This window comes from Macrobrachium nipponense, chromosome 1 (assembly GCF_015104395.2).
Source record: "Macrobrachium nipponense isolate FS-2020 chromosome 1, ASM1510439v2, whole genome shotgun sequence".
Taxonomy (NCBI): Eukaryota; Metazoa; Arthropoda; class Malacostraca; order Decapoda; family Palaemonidae; genus Macrobrachium; species Macrobrachium nipponense.
The window spans coordinates 90,618,220-90,628,219 of NC_087200.1; the positions used below are offsets into that span (position 1 = coordinate 90,618,220).

Consider the following 10,000-nt stretch of genomic DNA (forward strand, 5'->3'; position numbering starts at 1 on the left):
TCTTTTAATGAATTCCAATATTAACATGTATTGTAAGTGTTAATTACCTTGTCACTGTGACTCTCAGTTCTCAAATAGAAAATTTATTTCTGCTACTAATACAACTATTACTTGAACTCCATCAAGCAATATTGCTTGTTGTGTTTGCAACACCTGATGTCTAACACTTTGTTTTATTCATTAGATACTATTCCAAGAGTTTATTATTATGTTTATTCCCCTTTCATTGATTTAGGTGTAATTTGTTAGGTTGTTACCCTTGGGGTTGTTAAGTGTATCCCCAAATAATTTTGACCCTGGTCTATTTATGAGAGTCATTGGTCAATTTAAAGGTCATTCGTTATTCTTTGCAGTTTTGGATAAAACCTTTTACGGTTGGTGTATCCCCCAGGTATATTTTTTCTTATGATTTTGATGGAACTGATAGGTAGGTTTGGTGATTATTCGGCATATAATTTTCTCAGATTTTAATAAAAGCTGGAAGGCAGTAATTTTGTGAAAGGTTATTTTTCCCGGGCACTTTTTTGTTGCCTTATTTCTCATGGTCACAGATCAGTCCAAAAGCTGGAATTGTTGAATTTTTCTCAAGATATCGGGTATTGTCAAGATGTGTAATGATCAACTTATGCAAGTGAACTGGCAACTTAGCGCAGGTTGGGCATTTCACCCTTCGCAATTATATGTTAATTCTCCACTCAGTATTTCACCCCCAAACCCAATTTTTTTGTAATTACCCCTGTTTTATTGTTCTGAAAAACTAAATATAATTAGAATCATTTGTATGAAGTTTTTAATAAGTCAGTTGCTGAAAAGATATTTTTGTACCGTTGCATTACTGTATATCGTCTCAGTGTCAAGAGATAACACATCACATAAAATACTAAAATGAAATATCTTGTTGAGACGAAAGGCCTCTATGTTTGATTTTGGTATGAGCAGAAGAATTGAGGACCATCCCTTACCACCATGCAAGAACGAAGACGAAGAATGGAATTGTCGTAATCAAGCCTAGCACGACCCAGTCACGTGCTAGCCAAGCAATGAGGGGCAGGAAGCACATTCCTGCAGTCCACAGCAAGAAGCTGGTAGATGTAATTCTGGCTCTCCAAGTTGGAGACACTTGTTCCATAACTGAAAGAGGAAGAAGTTGAAGTACTAATCTATCGTGATTTTTAATTTTGTAATTTCTTGTCAGTACGTGTATGTAAGACATTTATGGTAATATTTATACCTACTTAAATATAAATATTACCATAACTCATCTCAGCAAAAATAGCACCATACCTGTGCAATGCAAAATGCGGAATAAGATTCATTATATTTTAACATGTTTAGGGTTTTGAACTGTAAATGACCAGAAACAGGATCTAAGTCTATGAACATGTGTAAATATTATTTATCAGATAAAATTTTAAATTCCTATGAGCTTTAAACTGTTATCGTTCTTCTACGCTCTATTGGAATACGTTCTTCACCTGTACATCAAATTGTGGATGCATAAATAGATACCCACTTTCTATATAGTATCCAAAAGGTTTTCTCTGCAGAACTGATCTTCCTGCTTACCCTTTGAGTAGGTGAAAATGAAAATGCGCTCTAATGACACTCAGTCATACGTTACCAGTGCATACTCAAGTGAACATATCTAATCACAATGTATACGTAAACAGCAACAACTTTCCTAAAAGAAAATCGTTTGATGATGCTTAATTGGCATATTATGAACATCATATTTTAATCACAGTTAAACTTTTGGGGAGCATTCTTCCAGTACTATATGTATACGGGCAAGGTCAATAACACACACTGCTTTTGGTGTTACTTAAAAAAAATGGCTGTACTTTATACTAGTAGAGTATTTCCAAGAAAGCAAACCGACAAAAGTGTAAACTTAGAACGAGGGCCTGAATTTAAAATAAAGTAGCCTATCTGTACTGAGAGATAAATTGTATATAGGCATATATGCATGTAAATTAGATGTATAGTAAATTAAAAAATATAACATAAGTTCTTGAACTCGACCCTCAAAATCTCAAAATAGTATAGTATTGCACACTTTGAATAAAAAAATAAAAATATGGAAGAATAGCTGTGTGAGTACGGATACTCATTTAATGTATATATTCACAATTATTAAACCACAAATAAAGTTTCATCTACACTTTACTGTACCTCGGAAATTACTTACACCCTTAGGAATTAATTCCTCTGAGTTGTAAGTTATTCCTGATGTAGTGAACTGGATATTAAATGATATTTGTGGCTGGATATTTTTTACTATAAAAATGTCACTTTGTATGTGACAGAAATACGCACACACACAAAGACAGTATGTATGCATTAATACATACATACAGCGCGTCACTGACTTACAGAGACACATTTATGGCAGATTTGATCTTACAAATCTTTTTCAGCGCTTTTAGCGGCGTTTTACTACCATAACTTGATGTTGAATCAAGTTCCGGTGCTAAAGGCAAGAATAGGCATCAAGTAACTTGATGCAACATCAAGGTACGTTGCCATAAATGCTGCTAAAGCACCAATAACCGCAAAATATCGATTTACAGCTTTCGCCACGGCACTGGATTAGATCCCCTGCCGTAAGTCAGTGCTGCACCGTATATATTTTGTATTTTTGTCACATACACAGTGACATTTTTAGTCACAAATGTGTGTGTATAATATATATATATATATATATATATATATATATAATATATATATATATATATACACACACACACACACACACACACTATCATATATATATATATATATATATATATATATTATATATATTATATATATATATATATAGATATATGCAGTACACACAATATATACATATATACGCATATATATATGTCTATAATACATATATATAGACAGTTGACCCCCATATTAATATTCTTGGCATTCGCAGACTCATATTCGTGGATTTCTCCACGGACCATATCTACCCATTATTCATTATTTGCTGTATTTTTCTTTGAGAAATATCCACAAATTACTGCCTTTTTAATTCTAAGTATTTGCGAATTTTAGCTGTTCACAGGGCGTCTGGTATGCATCCCCAGCGAATAAGGGGGTCTACTGTATATATATATATATATATATATATATAGATATTATATTTATATATATATATATATATATATTTTATATTTTATATATATATATATATATTTTATATATATATATATATATATACATATATATATATATATATTGTGACGAAGTGCCAAGTATCTGGTTACTACACTTACCATTCATTACCTGATACCTCACAAAAGCCAGACACATGAACCCTCATCACAGGTATTAAACGACTGAATACTCTAAAGGCAACAGTGATCCCTTAACAACTTACCAGTATTGCAGAAAAATCAGACTTAAGTTCATCAAAACAGGTGTGAGGTAATCTTGTAAGTAATTAAATTAATCAAAGGGCATCACTCCATCAACAACTTTAAAAGTCTAAATATTTCCCTGATTTCAGAAGTCTAAGTATTTCCCTGGTTCTAAGTCACTTTAAGTTACCTATCATCAATATAATTATATACTGGTGTAAAATAAAGAAAACACTTATAAAAATTTTAAATACAAAAATTTATTATTAAACTCAGAATTTATAAGTGAATTTCACAATATCAGGGAAAATTACTGTTACTTGAAAATAAAGTAAAGTTTAATCAATTCTTGAATCAAATTAAATAGAATTAAATAAAAATTAATTTTTCACAAAATTCAAGAAAATTATTTCAATCAAAATTCAAAAGTGTTAGGCAATAATTGAAAATTTGCAATTAATTCATAAGTGCTAAACAATAATAAAACTTGAAAAGAATTCTAAGTAAATGCAAATTAATTCACAAGTGTTAAATTTAATTAAATGTGCAATGATTAAGAAATGAAAATAACTAAGTTAATTAAATTGTGAATGCAAATGAAAATACAGAAAAATGTGGAAAAGATCACAATTACAAAAAGTATTAATAACACAAAATATAAAATAAAAAGGCACACTCAATAAGAAAATGAACAAATGCACAAAAATGAAACAAACCCAAAACAAAATTTTGCAATGTGTAAAAGTGTAAATCTTTTCACTCAAAACATTGTAACCATCAGTTTTTACCAAACCTTCGTAACCATCTGTTATTAGTTATTAGTTAACCACTGTTCCTATCCATTTTTAGTTTTCAGATATTAGTTGCAACTAATAAAAATATAACACACTTTACCTTGTTGGTATACCAATTTCTTTCCTTCTTGCTGCAAAACCAGGCGCCATTCCAACAATGTTTGTTCAGATTCCACAAAAACACTACTTAACACTAAATAAACTCTAGGAAATATCAAATGTGAAATTCTCAAGTTACGAGTGACGAAATCGTTACGTTACTTTAAATCCAAAGTACTATGCGATGGAGAGAGAGGGAGAGAGAGAGAGAGAGAGATGTGAACGGTTTGAGAATCTACGCCCGAATGAAAAACTTCTCCCTTATGGAAGCTGGACAGGGGAGACACAAAACGTTTTGAGACAATTCTTTCTAGAAGCTTTGAAATCTTACGCAACTTTACATACAAAATGTGTAATCTGCATGTGGCTTTAACAAAGACATACGAGTATGAGACGGTTCTGTTAAAAAAAAAAAAAAGACATACTCGACTCGATCGACCGAAGCAGAAGCCCTTATCTTACGTGATGACAGAATCTCAAAACACAAATGAAGTCTCGAGCTCACTTATCAAACGTGTTGACAGATTAGGAAAGCAAACTGAGACCTCAGAGTTCCTCTAATCTCACAGTGCTGACATAATGGGGAAAAAAATCGTAGTTTCGAATGGCCAAAGAAAATCTCTCTCTTTCTACATTCTACATTATATATATTATTCTTTTACATTATGTTATGCGAAATCTGAACACACACTTAAAACATCCTATCTCTAAGCTATCTAGGAATCTGAAAAAATATTGCACAATTCTACATAACATTTTATACATTCTAAGAGGGGATATTTGCATTTTGAAAGTAGCAATGTATAATATACCTCCCCCCAGAAGATTTTTCATCACGGTGTTGAATCCAACGATTCGCAACGAGATAAATAATCAGCAACTACATTGTTTTTGCCACTAATGTGCAGCACTCTTAAGTTATACTGTTGCAGGCACAAAGACCACCTGGTCAGTCTTTGATTATGGTTTTTCATTCTCTGGATAAATGATAGTGGATTGTGGTCAGACAACACTGAAATTTCTTCATTCCTAGGTCTATTCACATACACTTCAAATTTTTTCAATGCTGTGATTAAGGCTAAAGTTTCCTTCTCAATTGTCGAGTATACTTTCTGATGTTTTTTCAATTTTGTAGATATGAAGCACACAGGATGTTAGATATTATTTTCATCTTCTTGAAGTAGAACAGCTCCAATGCCACAGTCTGATGCATCAACTTGTATCACAAATTTCTTGTCGAAGTCTGAAGCTTGAAGTACTGGTCTTGACACTCTGGAGTCCAAACAAACTTAGCTTTGGGACTAGTTAAGTCTGTCAAGGAAGCTACTACGGCTGAGAAATTTGGGCAGAAACGACGATAGAATCCAGCCATGCCTAAAAATCTCTAGCTATTTCCTGGTAGTAGGTGGGGTAGCCTTACGGATACCTTCTACATTAGCATTTACTGGAGCAAGAAGGCCTTTCCCAACTTCAAACCCAAGATACTGCACAGTTGCCTTTCCAAACTCACTCTTCTCTAGGTTGACTGTTAATCCTGCTTCTTGTAGTTTCTTGAAAACTTTCCTCAGAATCTTTAGATGTTCTTCCCACGTTGTAGAGTAAATCACAATGTCATCTAGGTATACACCTACTCCTTTTGTCGATCCTAGCAGTTGATCCATCACTCGTTAAAATGTTGCCGGTGCATTCATCAGACCAAACGGCAGAACAGTATACTAATACAGTCCAAAAGGGATTGATAAAAGCTGACAGCAACTTGGCATTCTCATCTAAGGGAATTTGATAATATCCTTTCAACAAGTCTATCTTGGAAACAAACTTGGCTTGCCCAATATTATCAAGTAATTGATCTATAAGAGGCAAAGGCTAATTGTCAGCCACACTGATAGAATTCAGTTTCCTATAATCAGTACACATCCTAAATTAACCATCTGGTTTCTTCACTAACACACATGGAGAACTGAAGTGACTTGAACTGGGTTCTGCTAATCCATGTTGCAGCAAATACTCAACTTCCTTCTTCAAAACATCTCGATGATATGGTGATAAGCGATAGGCTCTTTGCTTGAAAGGTCTTCCATCTTCTTGAATCATGATTTCTTGCTTGGTCAGATCAGTACGCCTAGGCACATCTGCAAAAATTTCTGGGAAATTTCTAATCACTTCGCTTAAGTCTTCACCTTGTTCAGCACTCAGATGTTTCAAATTATCCTCCAAATTTTCCAAAATTGAAGAATTATTCATCTTGCTTGTAGCTCCCAATTCGTAGCCATCATCATCTTCTGTAGATAAAGTTGTTTGGGTTACTGACACAGTTTCAGTTTTAGTTTCTGAGATATAAGGTTTCAAGAGGTTCACATGTATCTTCCTTTGTCTTCTTCTTTCTGGTGTTTCAATCACATACGTTCTATCACTTAACTTCTGAATTATCTTGTAAGGACCTTGAAATTTATTAGTAAGGGGAAATCTCTTGACAGGTAAGAACACTAACACTTGTTGACCAACACTAAAACTTCTTAGCTTAGTCTTAGCATCAAATCTCCTTTTCATTTTCTCTTGACTCACTTTCAGATTTTCTAAAGAGAATTTTCTAATCTCTTTCAACCTTTTCCTTAAGTTTTTCACATACTCTCCTTGGCTTTCCTCTTGATTTTCTTCCCAATTTTCTGCAAGAATCTTCAACGGTCCTCTCACTTCTCTTCCAAAAATCATCTCATTAGGTGAACATCCCATACTTTCTTGATAAGCACTCCTAACTTCAAACAACATTAATGGTAAACCAACATCCCATTCTCTTCCTGACTCAGAACAATACTTTGTCAGCATACTTTTCAATGTTTGGTGGAACCTTTCCAAGGCACCTTGAGTTTCTGGATGATAGGCAGTGGATAACTGTTGTTTCACTCCTAACAAATTCATCACATCCTGGAATAACTTAAGTAAAGTTTGTTCCTCTGTCACTTTGTACTATTTCTGGTATACCAAACTTTGAGAAAAACTTCACAAGTTTTTCAGCAACTATCTTGGCAGATATGTTTCCAACAGGGATTGCTTCTGGATATCTTGTCACAGGACACATTAATGTTAATAAATACTCATTTCCTTTCTTTGTCTTCGGCAGTGGTCCAACCATGTCTATAATCACTTTGCTAAAGGGTTCTCCTCTAACTTCTATAGGTTGTAGGGGGGCTTTCTTGATGGTTTCATTCGGTTTTCCAGCTATCTGGTAGGTATGACACTCACGACAAAACCTGCTAACATCTTTGTGAAGTCCAGGCCAGAAAAAATATTTCATGATCTTCTCCACAGTCTTCCTGATTCCCATATGTCCAAACTCATGGGCTACTGACACCACTTGCTTTCTCAATGGATATGGAATCAAAATTTGATGATATTCGCCCCATACAGCATCTCCTGGTATATCTGTAGGTCTATACTTTCTCATCAGCAAACCTTCCTTCAGATGATAACAGGTAGGAGTTTGTTGCATCTCTTCTCGATCAACAAGTCTGAAGAACAAATCAGTTAACGATGCATCCTTCTTCTGCAAGTCCATTAGCTTCTCTCTTGTCACTTGACCAACTTCAATGGTTGAATTCTCAACATCTGCTAACTCAGCTACTGTAGTTTCACTACTGTCTTCAGTAACGCTTTGACTACTCGGAGTCTCTTCAGGAACATCAGGTTCTTCTTCATCGTCGTCGTCTTCTTCATCTTCTTGGGAAATCTCTTCTTGGTCAGCACTATGGGAAACTTCACTTCCCTGGAACAATTCTTCTAAGCACAAAGATCCTTCACTTGATCCTTCTTGGGTGTGTAAATCCTCAGTTTCTTCACTTGCAGTCGTAGTCCTCTTCATACTTCTGGTAGTTACACAACTAGGAAACAGGTGGGGGTTATTCTTCTCCAGCTCTACTGTAGGACTAATCCTCAATGGTTTGTCTGTCACTACAGGACAAGGAATAAATGGCACACCACCAACTTCATTCCCCAACAGAACATGTACACCTTCCACAGCCAGTGAGTCCTTTACAGCAAAATCTACATTCCCTGTCACCAATTCACATGACAGGTGTAAGCGGCATATAGGAGTTACTTCCTATACCCTTCAAAATAACTGAATCTCCTGTGAGACTCTTCTCCAACTGAGGGTGAGAAACACGTACTACCACACTATGGTTACTCCCTGTATCACGTAATATCTTGACTGGTACCTGCATACTTCCTTCTTGAGTTGACAGCATACCCTCATAGATATATGGCTTAAAAGCCTCCACACTGCTAAGCCACTCACTTCTTGAGGTTACATTTCCACTGGTTGCTAAACATTCAGCTTGTTTAGTTTCATTCTTCTCTGGAGTCTGATTCTTTCCCACACTGCTCTTCGTAGTTTGTTTCACCAGGTCACCTTTCACAACTTGACCAACTGGCTTTGACTGCTGTTGATTCCGGTAACACTCTTGACTGTAGTGTCCTACTCTTCCACACTTGAAACAAACAACATTAGGTTTCTGTAACTGTCTTGAAAAACTGGATGAGGATTTCACATTAGCTTGCTGAGTTGTATTACCTTGTGTACTCTTGGTAGTATCACTTGTAGGTTTCTCATTAAATTTGTTCCTGTTATTTGGATAAGACTTAAAACCGGGGCGTTGTTGACTCTGGTACTTGACATTGTAATTACGTTTACTACTGATTATATTGTAATTTTCACTCAGTGTAGCAGCTTTGTCAAGTTTCTTCACCTCTCTCTCTCTCAAATAGGCTCTTATATGTTCAGGAATTCCTTTAAGATACTGTTCAAGAACAAGTAACTCTTCTAACTCATCAAAAGTTTCAAGTTTAGCAGCTTCTAACCGTTTGAAACACCTCACTTTGTAAGCATAATCTAAGAATGTTCCCTTCTCATCTTTTCTTAAATTTCTGAATCTTTCATTGTAGTACTCTGGGGTCATCTGGTAAACTTGTAGCACACTGTGTTCAAGTACCTTGTAGTCTTTACACTGATCAGCTGTTAAGGCTAGATAAGCACTTCTCCCTTTACCAATCAAGACACTTTGTAGCAAAACTGACCATTTATCTTCTGGCCATCCCATACCTGAAGCCACTTTCTCAAAGTGATAAAAAAACTCATCTGGAGCTTCTTCAGTAAACTTAGGGATTAACTTCTGTGCTCTTACTACATCAAATACAGGGTCTTGATTACCTTGGTTAGGGTTAGACGGTGTTACAGGTAATGTGGATCTAGCTCTTATCAATTCCATTTCCCTTTCATGTCTTGCGATTTCTCTTTCCTCTTTTATCCTTTCTCTTTCCTCTTCTGCTGCTTTTTCTTCTTCTCTTTCTCTTCTTTCCTCTTTTTCCCTGTCTATTCTTTCTCTTTCAGCTGGCATTTTTAGCTTAATCAAATTCTCTTCTGTTTCAATGCGTCTAAGCTCTAACTCAGCATCACTTTTCTCTTTCTTTTCTGCTTACTTATTTATGAGATCAGCACATGCTACATTCAACAACTCTTGAGCCAATTCTAACTCATCTTCATCAGTTATTCTACCAGAGTTTATCAATGATTCCATAGCAATACATCTTATTTGTGCCTTTACCATACTAGTAGACACATAGCCACCACATGCCACTGCTAAAGCGCTCCACTGTGCCTTAGTCAGAGTGGTTTCAGATAACACTTGGATGGAAGGGGCTGCTAAAAATTCCTGAACCTTGAACTAAGCCATTTTCCTCTAAGTTATCAACTTACAA

The 10,000-nt window shown here is 35.2% G+C and overlaps 1 protein-coding gene across 1 annotated transcript in view; it reads right to left on the reverse strand.

The window, feature by feature from the left end:
- Positions 1 to 10,000, reverse strand: part of LOC135219453 (carcinine transporter-like) — a 66,645-nt gene that overhangs the window by 6,069 nt on the left and 50,576 nt on the right. The window contains exon 6 of the mRNA XM_064256246.1: positions 963 to 1,131. Coding sequence (XP_064112316.1) covers positions 963 to 1,131 — 169 coding nt within the window. The remainder of the gene's footprint in view (positions 1 to 962; positions 1,132 to 10,000) is intronic.